General features: G+C 53.4%; 6 protein-coding genes across 6 annotated transcripts; 4 read left to right on the top strand and 2 right to left on the bottom strand.

Annotated features, from left to right (window-relative positions):
• Window positions 1-1,601: 1,601 nt before the first annotated feature.
• Window positions 1,602-4,142, top strand: J4E85_007382 (uncharacterized protein; the record flags this gene model as incomplete). Its single annotated transcript, XM_051471614.1, has 14 exons — window positions 1,602-2,047; window positions 2,111-2,255; window positions 2,319-2,498; window positions 2,548-2,651; window positions 2,813-2,849; window positions 2,902-3,093; window positions 3,149-3,449; window positions 3,503-3,528; window positions 3,588-3,600; window positions 3,659-3,692; window positions 3,764-3,809; window positions 3,878-3,948; window positions 4,000-4,025; window positions 4,081-4,142. 14 exons carry the CDS (start codon window positions 1,602-1,604, stop codon window positions 4,140-4,142), a joined length of 1,683 nt encoding a protein of 560 aa, XP_051324688.1.
• A 1,740-nt stretch (window positions 4,143-5,882) lies between these two features.
• Window positions 5,883-8,034, top strand: J4E85_007381 (uncharacterized protein; the record flags this gene model as incomplete). The annotated part of the gene is made up of 3 exons (XM_051471613.1): window positions 5,883-6,105; window positions 6,159-7,951; window positions 8,002-8,034. 3 exons carry the CDS (start codon window positions 5,883-5,885, stop codon window positions 8,032-8,034), a joined length of 2,049 nt encoding a protein of 682 aa, XP_051324687.1.
• Window positions 8,035-8,452: 418 nt separating this feature from the next.
• J4E85_007380 (uncharacterized protein) lies at window positions 8,453-9,195 on the bottom strand (the record flags this gene model as incomplete). The annotated part of the gene is made up of 2 exons (XM_051471612.1): window positions 8,453-9,028; window positions 9,079-9,195. 2 exons carry the CDS (start codon window positions 9,193-9,195, stop codon window positions 8,453-8,455), a joined length of 693 nt encoding a protein of 230 aa, XP_051324686.1.
• Window positions 9,196-9,572: 377 nt separating this feature from the next.
• J4E85_007379 (uncharacterized protein) lies at window positions 9,573-10,515 on the top strand (the record flags this gene model as incomplete). The annotated part of the gene is made up of 2 exons (XM_051471611.1): window positions 9,573-9,809; window positions 9,856-10,515. 2 exons carry the CDS (start codon window positions 9,573-9,575, stop codon window positions 10,513-10,515), a joined length of 897 nt encoding a protein of 298 aa, XP_051324685.1.
• A 753-nt stretch (window positions 10,516-11,268) lies between these two features.
• Window positions 11,269-11,898, top strand: J4E85_007378 (uncharacterized protein; the record flags this gene model as incomplete). Its single annotated transcript, XM_051471610.1, has 1 exon — window positions 11,269-11,898. One exon carries the CDS (start codon window positions 11,269-11,271, stop codon window positions 11,896-11,898), a length of 630 nt encoding a protein of 209 aa, XP_051324684.1.
• Window positions 11,899-11,997: 99 nt separating this feature from the next.
• On the bottom strand, window positions 11,998-13,164 carry J4E85_007377 (uncharacterized protein; the record flags this gene model as incomplete). The annotated part of the gene is made up of 3 exons (XM_051471609.1): window positions 11,998-12,022; window positions 12,141-12,627; window positions 12,678-13,164. 3 exons carry the CDS (start codon window positions 13,162-13,164, stop codon window positions 11,998-12,000), a joined length of 999 nt encoding a protein of 332 aa, XP_051324683.1.
• Between the last annotated feature and the right edge of the window lie 3,518 nt (window positions 13,165-16,682).

Below are 16,682 nucleotides of genomic sequence, written 5' to 3'. Positions count from 1 at the left end.
GGTCTGCTTGATGTCCTGAATGCACAACCACCTCATGGGCTGCGAGCATTGAACCTCTTAGGTACCTAGGTACAGCTGGGAACCCCGAGATCCCCTTCAAAACTCCAGCCTTGTGATAGTATCATTAACATGACGTATGGATGTAGTTTTAATTCGCATAGTTCCGATTCGAATAACCCGAGCAAATCATCACCGCCGCATCGCTCAACTCGTCATGTTCGGCTTTCCAGTCAATGCAGCCCTATTCTGTACTGAGACCGATTGATAAGAAGAGCCACTATGGGGCGCATTGAATCAGTGATCAAGATTTGATGGCTTACCTGATATCACTTAGGCGGACTACTACACATGTATCGAATGCGCAATGCCCTTCCACCACATCGGCATCCACGACAAATACAGAGAGACATGCATCAGCCATCCCATCGGCGGCGTACTCGCGTATTATTTGCGCGCTCAAGGCGCTACCTAGAAACGTCTGGAAGAAGGGCTTCATGCTTTCTTTTTCTTTTCCAACGCCCGTCATCTCCCCTAGTGCATTTCCCACGTGGCGCTGTTATTGCGGCAGTCCGAATATGTATGTCAGAAGCTTACATCTGATGTCATCTCTACACTGAAAACACCACACTTAGATAAGCAGATAAACTGTTACAAAGCGTATATGTTGCGTTCTGCTTTCAAAGCCAGAGATCATTGCCTCGTGGTCTCGGGGATTGGAGTTAGTGGCAATCGTGGTGGGCAGGTGCGCCCTTGCGAGCTAGTTGCACAACAACTCCAACACGATCGGTGGCTCCAACTGATTACAACGCGAAGGTATGGTTTGTGTCCTTGTGCGAATCGCTGGAATTAGGAACATGAGGTGGAAAGACGTTCTTACAGAGCAGTTGCCAAGGACCAGGGCAAATGCTTTTCCGAACGGATGGTTTTGCTAATTACGGCCCGCTAGTCTTTTGCATCGGCAGGTCTTGCGCCGATCGCGGCAATTCAAGGGCGAAGACATGAATCGCATCGTCGGAAGCACTGTCGGAAGTACCGTCGGAAGGCCGCTCACGAATGACGACGGTGTTGTATCTCCAGATCGATGTGTGCGTCTGCCATGGAATCTATCGACGGCACTCGCGCGTTAAATCCGCATTACATACCAGCATGCTGATCAACATGTTCATGTCAGAACCCTAGCAGATGTCTTAGCCGGATGACGCACATACGCACCCCAGCAATCTAGACAGACTGGCGCCGTTATGGCAGGAAGACGCCACCCCACTCTGCGCACGAGTGGCCCCAGAGCCTTTGGGCCGATCGCCGCGGCGCGGTTTGAAAGCTTAGTCGAAGCGCGATGTCTGCTTCTAGAGTATACAGTATCCCTTTGTGCCGCGGTTTTCCCACTTCATTCCTGCGCCTGTTGGACCTGCATCGCTTCGCATAACCAGGGTTTGTCATCAGGGGGTCTTTGAGAACCTTAGCGAGTTATATCCGAGCGGCAACTAGTCGTTTCTAGAGTGGAGCAGTTTCTGAAAGATTGGCGTGTCGTTGGTGATTTTGGTACTCGTCGGACCTTGCGTTTCATTCCAACACCCAGAGCGACGGCGATACTCATCAGAATGGAGTCGAAAGAAAGAACGAGCTTTGGCTCGGCACGCGAACAACATGAAGACAGCGCGTCAAGCGAGTTCGAGAAGAGAGGAGTATCTGCTGCCGACATCGACGAAGAGCAAGATGTTGGATACGGCGGAGCTACGCAGTCCCCAACGAAGGAGCTAAATGACGCAACAGCTGAAAGAGGCCGCAGCCAGAGCAGACGTTCGCAAGACGGAAGGAGTCTGAAGGCCGTCAGATCGCATCACTCGAGAGCTGGAGGAGATGGCTACACATGCCTCGACGCAGAAGCCAATGCCAAAGGCCCAAGCGACTCCCGACCCGGCCCTGTAACAGAGCAACCGTACCTCGTGACCTGGGATGGTGACGCCGACCCAGAGAATCCACGCAGCATGGGCAAACTACGAAGATGGCTCATCGTGTTGATATGCGCCAGTAGTTCACTATGCGTGTACGTCATCAACTCCATATACGAACCGTTGCACGCGCACAAACTAACGATTGCTAAATGTAGGACATGCACCTCATCGCTATATACGTCGACGTATAGTCAGCTGGAGCCTGAGTTTGGGGCCTCGCGCCTAGTGTGCACGCTTGGTCTATCTATGTTTGTTGCGGGACTCGGCGCAGGACCGATGATTCTAAGTCCACTCTCGGAGGTGCGTACAGCTGCCGGGAATTAACGGCACTTCGCGTACCCGTGATCGACTGACATGGTCCAGTTCTACGGTCGAAGGCCAATCTACATCTGCTCGTTCACATTCTTCCTCATCTGGATGATACCATGCGCCGTGGCACAGAACATCCAGACAATGTTGGTTGCGCGCTTCTTGGACGGCCTAGCTGGCTCAGCCTTCCTCAGTGTTGCTGGAGGGACTGTTGGTGACATGTTCGGGAAACACGTCAGTACATTCGATGCTCGCTAGCCGTCTATATCTGACGTAAGTGTAGGAGCTATCTGCACCTATGATGGTCTACACAGCCAGCCCGTTCGTTGGGCCAGAGGTCGGTCCTCTGATAGGAGGCTTCATCGTGGAAAATACTACATGGAGATGGTAAGTGCTTATTCCAGGCCCACTATCCCCACCTTGCGACACTGCACCTGCAGCTGCGATGGCGTTGGCCGGGCTGGCAGCATCTACCCCTGATACTCGTTACGAGAGTGCCGTCGATCAGCTCTTGCAGAGAAATCGGCGATTTGTTGACACGCAACCAGGTGTTTCTATGTTCTCATCATCTGGTCTGGAGTTCAGGTAAGGTTGTGCTGCACACCATGTGTACCAGAGACTAATGCTAGTCTCGTAGCTTTGCCTAATCGTTCTTTTCGTGCCTGAGACGTACCACCCCGTTTTGCTCCGTGGAAAGGCGATTCGACTGCGAAAAGAAACCGGCAACCCAGAGTGGATAGCGCCCATTGAGAAGATGGACAGATCTATCGCCAAAACCGTGCTGTGGTCATGCATCCGCCCGTTTCAACTTCTATTCTTCGAGCCTATGGTGGGTCTCCGCGCTTAGTGAGGAGGTGATTGGTGGACTGACTGTTGTGATCTAGTGCTTGAGTCTTTGCATCTTGTCGGCAATCTTGTTGGGTATCTTATACCTCTTCTTTGGCGCCTTTCCTCTCGTATTCGGCAACAACCATGGCTTCAGCATCTCCCAGGTTGGACTCGCATTCTTGGGTCTGTTGGTTGGCATGCTCGCGGGTGTCTCCACGGACCCTCTCTGGAGGAGGACATACGGCAGGCTCGTGCAGCAACGCGAGGAGCAAGGAGGCGAGCCCGGAGGTTCGGAACCTGAGTTTCGGCTCCCTTCGACTATTGTTGGGGCCTGGGTCGTCCCTGTCGCACTCTTTGGTAAGCCACTGCATGGCCTCGCCTCGAACAAGCTTCTAATCACACGTATGCAGGGTTTGGGTGGACGACATACTCCTCAGTAAGTTTAGAATTCTACTGGCATGGAAGATTCCATGGCTAACATCCCGGCTTCCGCAGGTTCACTGGATAGGTACGACATCATCGTGCATATCGTCCAGTCGCAATAATAACTGACCATGACACTGCAGTTCCAATTATCTTTTCAGCAGTATTTGGCCTTGGGTAGGTTTTCTTCTTTTAGACGCTTCAGGTGTCGTCGATGAACAGCTCACTGACCGTATTCCGTGACGTAGCGTCATCTGGGTCTACTCAGGGGTCTTTACATTCTTGGTGGAAGCTGTAAGTCCCACCACGCACCGAAGTCGGACCAGGCTCTTGGGTACAGAGATAGTGACCTCGCCGAACAGTACCCTGTCTACGCTGCATCGGCTCTCGCGGCCAACAGCTTCGCGCGGTCGTACTTTGCTGCGGCTTTCCCGTAAGCTAGCACCAACGTTGGGGCAGACTTCATTACTAATTAACGACATAGACTATTTGGTGTTCAGATGTACAACAGTAAGTCCCTAGGACGGCACACCATGATGAAAGAGCGGTCACTGATTTGGAAAAGATCTCGGCTACCAGTGGGCAACTACTCTACTTGCGTTCCTTGCGCTGGCCATGGCACCGTAAGAGACCCAAGAGAATGGTCGTGGGAACCACTAACGTATATTGTTGCAGATTTCCAATCTTGTTCTTTCGATATGGCAAGCGGCTCAGGGGAGGCAGTCGGTATGCATCAGCATAGTGGGCATGGAAGCGACGCGAGGGCATGTGGCAGACTTGACTGGAAGAGGACTAATAATAGCGAGTGACACGGCAGTTTGATGCGAAAGAATTTTATTGAATCAAGGAATTTGCGCCCACACGTGAGACCACATGAAGCAGGATGGCCGGGCCCTTGTGCGACGGAACATGAGCGCCACGAGGGCGGCCACGCCAGCTCGAGGGACAACGGATGCACAAGAGACGAAAGCGGCTGCGGATGGTACCGTTGCCGGGGGCGGTGCACCGGCGTGCGAGGAAACGTGGTCGGCAGGCCAGAGACACGGTGAGGGAGACAGTGAGGGCACACAGCGCTCGCGAAGCGTAGCGAGTGATGATAGTTGGTGATACGAGCGCGCCCATAGGCTGGGGATACGCCAGTGAGAACCAACGCCAAGGCCTCGCATCCCACACTGCATGCATGCCTCATAGCCGAGTTTGAGGCACTTTGGGCATGCCGGCTGCTTGCTTTTTGGGGATGCGCTGTGTGGCATGAGGTGTCGCGGTGGGAATTGCGAGTGACTGGGCAGGGCCGTCTGCAGCAGGGTGCCCAATCTGCAAAGATGGACTGACCACGATCCACCTATGTATTGACGACGATCATGTGGCAGACAGCAGCCCCAGAGTGGCTGAAGGGCTAGCGACGTCAAATAGTGAAGCAGAAGTGCGTGACTGCGGGCTAGCGGCCGGCCAAGCAAGCGGCTTACCGGTCGACAGGGACCGAGGCAGCTGCGTGGGCTGCACCTTCCAGCAAACCTCGAACAGCCAATTGCGGGGAATCGCATCTGCGCGCATCTTGCAGCGAGCTCCAATATACCGCACACGACCAGCGCCCGACGCCGCGAGCCCACTCTCAACTGCACACAGCGCTGCAAGTGCCCTGGCCGCTCGTCAAGCCCAGCAGCGCCTCCATCGCCTCGACCGCGCGCTCCGTCGCGACTCGCAGCCGGCCTCCCCAGACGATCATCTCCCATCGCCCATCGCCATCGACATCGCTATCGCCCATCGCACCTGCCCCAGCGCTGACCGTGACTGCACGCGCTGTATCACCCCACTGCCCTATCGTGTCGCGCCTTCCGCGCTCGACGCGACGCCGCACCCGTGACTGCCACGCTGCTGCTCTCACCTCCCGCGGGCTCACTGAACGAACCCCGGCACCGCTTGTAGAACCACACTCGACTCCCAGCAGCATGGGCAGCGCGTCTCGGTAGCATCTCGCTATCAAACATGGTTCTGTGTGCTCCTGGAATGCTCCCTCGATTACATGGACCCCGGCCCCGTACCACAATAGCTCTGTCCCATACCTGTCCGCCGGATTGAGAGCCCTTCACTCTCTGGGTCCCCTGCATAGCTCGTCATTGGACCTGTCAGAGTGCCACGGCAGCGCCCGTTCAAGCAGCCAGCGCACGCGTGATCGCACTCTAAAACACGCAGCTGGAACGCCTCAAGCCGTGCACCCCAGACACATTGGCTGAACCGTTTTGCTGGGAACACCCCAAGATCACCATTCACGGCTACACGCAGCACTAGGCTCTCTCCCCAGCGCCTCCGTCCACCGCAGCGACCGTCCGTGCTTGGCCGAGTGCCTGCGCCAGTAGAGGGGATATCATGACCACCCCAGACGCCCAAGATGCCTCTCCTTCGCCCGAGTACAGGAGCGACTTGGACGACGACATGGCTGCTGAACAGACTACAGACCGCCAGTCTGGCGACGGCGATTCCAGCCAGAAGCCTACCAATGGAAAGCCCAATGCAAAAGACCCTCTGAGACCGCGGAGGAAGAAGGCGCGGAGAGCGTGCTTTGCCTGCCAGCGAGCCCATCTGACATGTGGTGAGTATTGATTATAAGTCATCGCATTCAATGGCGGGACTGACAGCTTCTAGGCGACGAGAGACCATGCAATCGCTGCATCAAGCGCGGCCTCCAAGATCATTGCATGGACGGCGTGCGCAAAAAGGCCAAGTATCTCCACGATGCGCCAGATGGAGCACTCATGCCTGGTGTCGGCGGTCACTACCCGTATATGAACGGCAACCGCCCAACACCAATACCGAGTCACGACACACAACCAGTCTCGGTCTCTCCGCAGAGCAACATGTACAACCAAGCCCAGCCAGCGGCATTCTACCCGCCCAATTCGATACCAGGGCAAATGCCTGTGGCTCAAGACGGTCACGCCTTCAGCAATCAGCAGTCGCCAATATCACCTCCGTTCAACCAGACACACCACGGCCCAGTACAAAACGCACCAAACCCCATGTCTCAAAATCAGCAGGGCCAATTGCAGCAGTTTGGATCTTTGTTCGACCCAAGTGACCCCGCACTGTTCAATTTCGACATCTCGAGCCTCAATTTCGGAAACCATTACGGAGCGCTGGAATTTGGCATGCTTGGTCACATGTCATCAGGCGCAGTGGACACACCTCACGATAATGCGATGATGAACATGAACGGAGCTGTGAATATGTACAACGCACAGATGCCCTCAACTTACGCGGACCAGAACAACGCGGCAACCGCTATGGCATACAATGCGAACGGACTCCCAGCAGGCGAGTGGCAAGACGCACATTCGCGGCAAGGGAGCATGCATGTTCACACGCCAAATACCGCTGGCCACGATCACCACAGTCTTCGAAACGACAGCCTCAGTGGTCCTCACGCATTCGTTATCGGCCAAGGGCCTGCGAGCCACACAGCAAGCCCAGCCTCTACGGATGCGTCTACTTTCGAGGGTGACAATCCACTGGCGACCGCAGCGTTCTTCGCCAACACAAACCGAACGCATGCGCAGCGTTCGCCGGCTGTTAGTCGGTCACAACACGAAAACAGACCTTCGACCACGGCACTCCAGCCGATACACTCTAATGGCGTGCGCAAGCGTCAACGCGATACCAAGAGCATCTACCAAGGAGTTACTAAGCCATACGACTACGTCAAGGGCTACCACAGGCTTTACCAGCTGATCGACAAGAACTACTCGAGGCCTTGGGTCGCCAAGGCACAACAGTATCTTCAAAACTACCGACCTGTATTGCTACAAGTGCGGGAAGAGCTAAACAGGGACGACTTGATCCATCAGGAAATGGGTCTCCAGCGTCAGGTCATGACACTGCAAGATCATTTTGCGGAAGTCGGTACACCCTTCTTGATATGTCGTCGCTCAGGCGAGATTGTCGGCATCAACAAGGAGTTTACCATTCTCACGGGCTGGAAAGACCAAGTTCTCCTCGGCCACGAGCCGAATCTCAACGTCAACACGGGCACGAACCGCGACACAAGCGAAAGCGACACCGCCTCAACCCAAAACACGACACCCAACCTCACCGCGCAAGACTCCGAGACCACACCAAGCGTCAACATCATCGAGCTCATGGACCCTAAGTCCGCCCTTGAGTTCCTCCAGCACTTCTCCGAACTGTGCTACCAGGACCCTCACGGCTACGCTTCTCAACGCGTCAACATGCTCAGATACCAGACCAAGGCAGACATGGATCGCATCCAGGAAATGAAGAATGCGAATGCTGGTGCTGATGTCAAGGTCGATCCGCTTGTCAAGGTGGAGGGTGAGAGTGCCATGCAACGGCTTGGCGCGAAGAATGGTATGGTGGATTGTATGATCTGGTGGCATATTAAGCGCGATATGTTTGATATGCCTGTGCTTGTATGTATGAGTGTAAGTTCAACTCTGGTATTGTGTAAGGGTCAAGCGCTAATGAGTTTTAGGTCATGCCTGTTCTTGACAAAGGCCTGCAGTGAGCGGGACAAGTTTGAACAAGAACGCAGCTCTTGTTGCATCCCCAACGATGGATTGCCTGAATATGGATGATGAACTTCGAGTTTCTACGATCATGTCATGGCGGCAGTAAAAAAGTGCTTTTATGGTTTTGGTTTGCTTGGAAAATTGGCGCATATGCATGGATACCAGAGTCGTCTCACGAGACGTGCGCATCATGGAAGGTAGTGCTTGGTATGCTACTTCTTGTTATCTGTTTCAGGTGTTCAAGGGCGCACATGAAGGCGTAAACGGAGTAGACGAGCTGCCACCAAAGGCGCGATACCAATGTTTTCCACGGCTAGAACAACAGTATGATAATAATGTTCCGTTCCATTGATACCATCCATCGTTATACGCATCATGGCATATTCTCTCATCTCCAACATCCCCTGTCACCACCTAATTTATCATCTGCGCAATCCCCACCCCATCCTTCTGCCCCTCCTGATTCCAATTCACTTTAACATCCTCCCCACCCTTCAGCCACTCATCCCTCTTCCAAACCTCATACCTCTCCCTCCCCAAACTCCTCTGCGCAACCCGAATGTCCTCCCTAATATCCTCCACCAACGCCTCCTTACTCACATAATCATACTCCGGCCGTATAAACCCCAATATCATAAGACTAAGCTGCGCGCCATAAAAGTCCTTCTCGAAGCTATGCAAGATGTGGATCTCGATGCTGCGCTGGCTGTTCTTGTAGTATGGGTTGTAGCCGATGGAGAGGACGGTGGGGTAGATTGTGGAGGGCGTGGGCGTTTCTGAGGAGTATTCGAGGTCGAGGACGGCGTGGGATGAGGATTGCGTAGGGATGGAGGTGTCGGATGTGGCGCTGGGGACGCTGGTAGAGGAGGTGGAGTGCGCGATTGTGGTCGTGTCGAGGGTGCACCAGCCGTAGTAGATGCCGGATTCGAGTTCGTCGTGGCCGCCTATGCTGAGGCCGGAGAGCGGGATGTTGGCCGTGGGGATGCCTAGCTGGTGACGTTAGCTTGGGATGACGGTGGAGAGAATGGATCAGATCGTACTTCTTTGCTTCCGCGTCCGAAGCCTTTTACTACGGGGCCTCGGAGCTTTATTGGGAAGGGTGGTTGTGGTGTTTCGGGACCGGCGATGGGGTCGCGGGGTTTGTCTGGTCGGACCATGATGTTTGTTATGTTTGTAGGGTCGATGTAGGTTGCGATTTGAGTACAGAGGTCAGAAAGGGAGTATTTGGAGAAGAGGGAGTGTTGAGCGCGGTACTTCGAGCACTTTCTGGTCGGGATGATGGAGGTCCGATCGGAACATTGGTGGGGCTCATGTCAGATAGCAAGCGTCACCGTTGCTGGCTTAGTCAGCGTCGTGGTACCTTGCATCGTCACTTCCGACGTGGATACATGAGCTAACTACATTCATCTGTGAGTGCGCTTGCGATATGACATTCAGGTGTCTGAATCCATCATCTGCTCGTAGACTCACTGCTTCTTCCCCTTTATCTTGTTCGAAATACTGCCACGTCCCTCCGTCATCGACCACGCGCAACATGGCCTCTGCTTCAGCGAAACAAAAGACATCGCGTCTTTACGATGATAAACCTGCGTTCATCTACGGTACTGCTTGGAAGAAAGATCAAACGAAGAGGCTAGTCAAGGAAGCTCTCGCCCAAGGCTTTCGTCGCGTCGACACAGCTGCACAACCACGGCATTACCAGGAACCTTTGGTCGGTGAAGCGCTTCGTGAGGCGTTTGCTGAGGGTACACTTGAACGCAGACATCTATATGTGGGTTCGACGAAGACCAATTTTAGTTGATGCTTATGCGTCACAGTTACAAACAAAGTATACCACGCCTGCCGGCCAAGATCTGACCAACATGCCCTACGATCCTGAGGCGCCGTTGGACACCCAAATACACACATCCGTCGCGTCCTCGCTGAAGAATCTGCGATACAACGACTCAGATAATGTCTCATACGTTGACTGTCTACTTCTGCACTCTCCACTGCCTACCATTGACCAAACACTTCAAGCGTGGAAACTACTAGAGTCTTATGTGCCCGACAAGATCCGCTCCCTCGGCATCTCAAACGTCACCCTGCCCATTCTCCAGGCCATCCAAGAGAACGCCACAGTCAAGCCGGCTGTCGTCCAGAACCGCTTCTACCCTCAGACGCGCTATGATATACCGTTACGCGCCTTCTGCCGCGAACACAACATTATGTACCAGTCCTTCTGGACTTTGACCGGCAATCCCTCTCTTATAAGATCCGAGCCGGTCGCTGCGTTGGCTCAGGCGGCGGATGTTGGTCTGCCAGTCGCGCTTTACGCTCTCGTCGTTGATCAGGGAGTTGTGGTGCTGAATGGAACTACTTCGCGTGATCATATGTGGTCGGATCTGGAGGGTGTTGACAAGGTGCGTGACTGGGCGCTGTCACAACCTGACGGCTTCAAGGCTATTAGCGAGGCCTTCAAGTCACTGCTCGCATGATAGGAAGTATTGTAACGAATTGGAGCGCTCTATACGTGCAATGTCTGTTATCCAAGAGCAGAGTTACCTCGAGTGGTTAAACGTATGTCGCGCAGTACTCCGTCTCAACAAGGCGGTCTGAGCCATTATGTTGACCGCTCTATATGGTGCTCAACAAACGGCACCCACTCTCCTCCTCCGAATCGCTCTGGACAGTTGTCGCGGAAGAGACACGTGACTCGAGACTTAGTTGCCTAGACGATGCAAACAGCTGCCAGCTCGGTACGCACTGACCCCCCTTGACGACTTTTGTCACACAAACGGTCGTTGAGCTTTTGTCCACCTTTGCCGCAAACCAGAACCTCTGACTACTGACAATTGCCGTGACGAAGGAGATTGAGCCTACTAAACAAGCAGAACACTTCTACTCGACAAGCACAAAATGTATGCTCAGCATATCGACTCCACGGCGCAACGCCGATGATGATCCCAGTCATGCATACATTTTCTCCGTTTTGGAGAAACTGTAGCGGCTGGTATCATCATGAATTTGGACCTAACGACGTGAACTAGTACAAAAGCTCCAGAAGCAAAGATGCCAGCCACCGAGTCGCGCAACGATGTGGAACGTCGAATGTACCCAAAAGGAGTCCACTACCAGTCGTAAGACACAAGTCGTTACATTCATAAGGAAGGGAACTAACATACAACAGGTTCTTGAGACTCGTATGTGACGACGCCAGCCCAGGCTGGTGCTCAGAGCTCACCTCGAAGATGGTGCACCAGCTACCTCGGGAACTCCGCGATATCATCTACACGTACATCCTCGAGAGCCGGTGTATCAACCGTCAGCATCAGGTGCTTATGGTCGACAACCCCACGGACTGGAATCTTGCGGAGTTTACCAGCAACCCCGAGCAACTCGGTATCAAGAGACGCACCATCAAAGGCGATGAGATTCCACATTTCGCAGTATACGAACACGTCAACGAGACCTACCGAATCGAGTTAGCCGAGACTTTATACCGCACCAAACTGCTTCGGGTGGCAGTGATGCACGAGCTCAAGTCTACACTGAACTACGACGTCCTCATCACTAGTTGCGACCCGAAGGAGCATATACGCCGCATCCAAATCGAGCTTAAATTCGACTGTGGCACCAAGACTCAAGCTCAATACGCCAAGCAGCTTGAACCCTTGTGGTACCTTCGTCATCTCAAACACCTCAAGGGAATGAAGGTGGGATTCATCGTCCACTTCATATACGATGACGTTCTCCCGCTTCTGGAGGAAGCTACAGCACCATTGGTTCAGCATTTGGCATCAGAAGGTGCGAAAGTGGGTTGGTACAGGAAGGGAAGGGGTAACGATGCGCCAAGCAAAGTTGAACATGGCACCGCATAATGCAGCAGGGAACCTATGATTCACCTTTCCGCGTCAAAGTAAGAAGGAATTGAACACCGTAGAGCCTACATCAGCTTCAGCTCACCTACTTTGCATGTTTTAAATCTTGATGTAGTCTGCAAACCTGCGTAGGGCTTTGCTTGTATAAGGTATTTCATAGCATGAATGCGGCACTTGATCGATAGCTAGAAGGCAACCGGTCGTGTATTCAGACCCCTCCGCCCCACCCCAACACAACATACACTATCAGACCCAGTACTGCGTCCCATCCCAGAGCTTTCACTGCGTATCCGCCGTTTACTAAAGATCCCACGACGCTGCCAGGAGTGAGATCCTTCCTCATCATCGCCGCATTCGCAACCGCAAATCCACCAGACACAGTAATACATTTGACAACATCTGCGTCCCTCAAGCTCATTGCCGAAAAGTGAGGAAGCAACAAAACAGCGCGAGTAACAAGAAGTAGACCGCTGAAGACTGAGTTGGATCGTAGAGCTGGAAGTGCGAGTAGAGCAGCGTTGAGAAGAATGTTCGGGATCTGCAGCGTTGCTGTAGGCTTGCGACGTTCGGTCGTAATGTCGGGTTTAGGCGCTCCTTTTGCGACTGCAATATCGGGAGAAGAGAGATGGAGTTGGATTAGGAACAGCGAAACTGTAAAGGAGATGGGTAGGATCTGGCCAAGCAAGATGTACGTGCGCACCATCGACGTGTCGTATCTGCGCGTTCTTGCTATATATGCATTAGTACCATCTCATACGCGTGTATCGAACGTTACCCACCCTTTTGCGCCATATAGATATTCCAAAACCACGTCGCCAGAATCGCAGCCTGCGTCCACACCGCGTTCGGCGCATCTTTGACCAGATCCTGCGCGAAATCTTGGAATAAAGTCGATTCTAACATCCACCTCTTCACCTGATCCGCACTGACATTACTAAAGCTCCTGCTTTTATCTCCGTTCCATTCCAGATAGTGCGTGATCAGGAACATGAGCATGTGGTAGGATAATGTCGCGAAACTGATCGAAGCGAGGAACGCGTAGATCTTGATGTGGCGCGCTCGTGCTGCCTTTGCTGCATTGAGCTTCTCATCTTTTGACGTGCTAGAAATGTTGAATATGGCTGTGTATTGAGCGTAGAGCGAGTAGCTGATCTTGATGGTCGCGTAAAGTGCCGCGACGATGTAGGAGAGGAAGATGGTGGTGCCGATGTAGCTGTTGGGTGGTGTGGCGTAATACACCAGCGCGTCGTACCCTGGGATTCCCATCTTGCGTGTCTGTGCTGGCGAGGTATTATTGCTGGAAGGACTGTACCAGAGAAATTAATGGGCGACGTATATATCATTGCGGCCAGACGCGAGGTTTCAAGAGTGTGCGATGATGCCTGACGTCATGACACAGTTGGTGTCTGAGAAATCGGGCGACGCGACACTTCGGCGTCTTTCTCCTCCGTCAATCTACACGCGCGACATCACAAAATGCGGCCGTGTTCATCTTCGCGCGCTATGTAGTAGTCATTGTTCCAGCCATCTCTCGCGTTGCTTGAGGGTTGCGCCGGGCCGCCCCCAGAATCTAGGATGCCTGACTACCTAGTTCAGGTAGCCGTGGAGGCTACAACGCAGCACAAACTAACAACTCAACGATGTTACGCGGCATGTAGCTGTCAGGTTGTGGGATGCGACGCATTCTGCGAGCTTTGAAAATATCGAATGGTCGAACAAAACAAGAACTATCTGTAACGTACTTACCAAAAGAGAAGGGCTCGTCAATGGGAACAGCTTCAAACGAGTTACGGGGCTCTCAACACCATAATCCGGACTCTTTCGACGGTACGACCCCCGCAGTTTGTGACTCATGAGCTCGAAGTTTGGCACGACCATTGGAGACCTATCATACTTCAGCGGTAGGAACTTCCCCACCCAAGGTTGTAACAGGCAGCAGCCGAACGGTCAAGTATATCAGGAGCGTGCGCGCTGTTTCTTGAGATACCCCAACAAATTTACCTTTCAACTCATCAAACCAAGAACAAGAACAGCAATGATGCGCCACGTGTGCGGTTGTTACATCTCCCATCCCGGAACACGGGAGCGAACATACCTCCCCCAGATCAAGGGCGACGCCCACACGACGATTATCTCCACGGCCGCCCGCACAACCTTGATGCAGACCTTCGTGAACCGGACCAACGAGTCATTGGATGAGATCCGATATGCCTTTCCGCTGTTCGATGGCGTCAGCGTTGTCGAGTTCTTCTGCCAGATCGGCGAGCGTACTATCTACGGCCTAGTCAAGGAGAAGAACGAAGCCAAGAAGACCTACGAAAAGGCCAAGGAGAGAGGCGAGGCCGCAGCGCTGCTTGAACAACTAGATGAGGCGGCGGATGTCTTCTCAACTGCTATCAGCAACATTCCAGGAGGCGCATCTGTGTATGTGTCCATCAAATACATCCAAGAGCTCAAGCACGATGCCGAAGTCGATGGAATTCGTCTTACCATACCTGCTTCCATCTCGCCCCGTTATGGATCCTATCCCGGAAAGCTCCAAGAGACATCAGCCGAGATTGATTCGAAGGGCATCTCCATTACCGTGGATGTCAAGATGGCAGACGGTATTCCTATCAAGAAGGTCATCTCGCCATCACATCCCATCGAAGTGACGCTTGGGTCGCTCTCAACAAGTACCATCGATGAGGACGCCTTGCTCTCGCAAGGTTCAGCAACGCTTTCCCTATGTACCACAGGCCTAGACAAAGACTTCGTTTTACAGGTGGTTGCAAAAGACGTCGGCGTACCTCAGGCGATCCTAGAGACACACCCGACGCTCCCCAACCAGCGAGCATTGATGACCACGCTAGTACCAAAGTTCAATCTCAAGTCGCAAAAGCCCGAGATCATCTTCATCGCGGATCGATCGGGTAGCATGGGTGATCAGATCCCCACGCTGGTGTCGGCACTCAAAGTCTTCCTGAAGTCGATCCCTATCGGCTGCATGTTCAACATCTGCTCATTCGGCAGCAGCCACTCGTTTCTTTGGAAACAGAGTCAGTTGTATGGCCAAGATACACTCGAGGAGGCTATTCGACATGTAGAAGCGTTCGGGGCCGATTTTGGCGGGACTGAGACACTCTATGCGGTCAAGGCCTGTTTCGAAGCTCGTAACACCGAACTTCCTACCGAGCTCATGCTACTTACCGATGGCGACATTTGGGCTCAAGACCAGCTGTTCGATTACATCTCCAAGAACACGAAGAATGGCAACGTCCGTGTCTTCCCCATCGGTATAGGTGGAGGTGTGTCTAGTGCGCTCATTGAAGGCGTCGCGAGGGCCGGAAGAGGCTTCGCTCAGATGGTTGCAGATAACGAAAAGCTTGATAGCAAGATTGTTCGTATGCTGAAGGGTGCACTCACCCCTCATATCCAGGATTACCGTCTCGAAGTCAAATACGAAGATGACAGTGTCGAGTCTGTTACCGACAACCTTCGTATAAACCTTCACCTGGACAACGAGAACGACGAAGAGCAGACGAAAGCCCCAGACGCCGACGCGAAGCCCATCTCGCTCTATAATCCGGACGTGGTGGAAGAGCATCCAAAGGACGGCGAGTCGAAGGACATCTTCGCGGGTCTACCGGAGCTAAAGCGCCCCACGCTTTTGCAGACACCTCACGAGATACCAGCGCTCTTTCCGTTCAACCGCACCTGTGTCTATCTCCTCATGTCTCCAGAATCATCACATCTGCAACCAAAGAGTGTTGTTCTTAAGGGCACCTCACCCCAAGGCCCGTTGGAGCTCGAAATTCCGGTCGAAGCGCGCAAAGAGGCCGACGAGATGATTCATCAGCTTGCTGCCCGTAGAGCAACACAGGAGCTCGAAGAGGGTCATGGATGGCTATCCGAAGCTACCGTTGGAGATACTGACGTCCTGCTCAGGAAAAACTATAGCTCTCAGTATCTGTTGCTTCAGAGACGCGAGGCTGTTCGTCTTGGAGTGGAGTTTCAGGTCGGCGGCAAGTACTGTTCATTTGTAGCCGTAGAGTCCAACGAGACCGAAATCGCCGAGAAACGCCAAAAAGCTCTGGAATCGACAATCAAACGGAGTGATCTAGCGGATGACGATGACTGGGAGGTCCTAGAATATAGCCAAGCATGCAGATCACCGGTTACCACTTCGTATGGTGGCGATACACGATTTGCCAGTGGACCTGCATCCGCGTCGGCGAGGTCTGGACCCTCCCCTATGTTCCGTGGAGGCTACGGCGGCGGTCCCTTTGGCCGTACTGGCGGCGGGCGAGGCGGTGGAGGCGGACAAGGCGGACAAGGCGGACAAGGCGGGCACTTCCAAATGGCTGCTGGCCCTACACTATTTGGTATGAATAGCGCAGTGGACGATTCCGACTCTGACAAAGACATGGGTTTTGGATGTTTCGAAAAGGCCAGTGCAGCACCCATGGCTCATCCTGGCCAACCGTCAGCGCTGCGTACGTTGTCTCCCGCGCAAGTATTAGAATCAAGGGGTCGGTTTGGTTCGTCGAAACGGTCGAGTCGGTCGGCCATGGGTCCCTCCTTCTCTCCGCCACAAAGACAGAAAGTACAGGAAGAGACCGGCACACTCCTTCAGCGAATCATCGCGCGGCAGTCCTTTGAAGGGTCATGGGAAGCCATCGTTAGGCTTCCGTTCGATGAGATGAAGCTCGACCGTGACGCCGCTAGCCTAGTCAACGCTCAACTCAGCGAGCAGAACTCCGAGCAGCTTCTGGCTACTGCAATCGTGGTCTTGTTTCTGGAGA

Source organism: Alternaria conjuncta (assembly GCF_024043145.1).
Source record: "Alternaria conjuncta strain BMP 0040 chromosome Unknown scaffold_10, whole genome shotgun sequence".
Lineage (NCBI taxonomy): Eukaryota > Fungi > Ascomycota > Dothideomycetes > Pleosporales > Pleosporaceae > Alternaria > Alternaria conjuncta.
The sequence above is the reverse complement of the archived record's forward strand: the minus strand, read 5'-3'. Positions and strand labels throughout refer to the sequence as shown.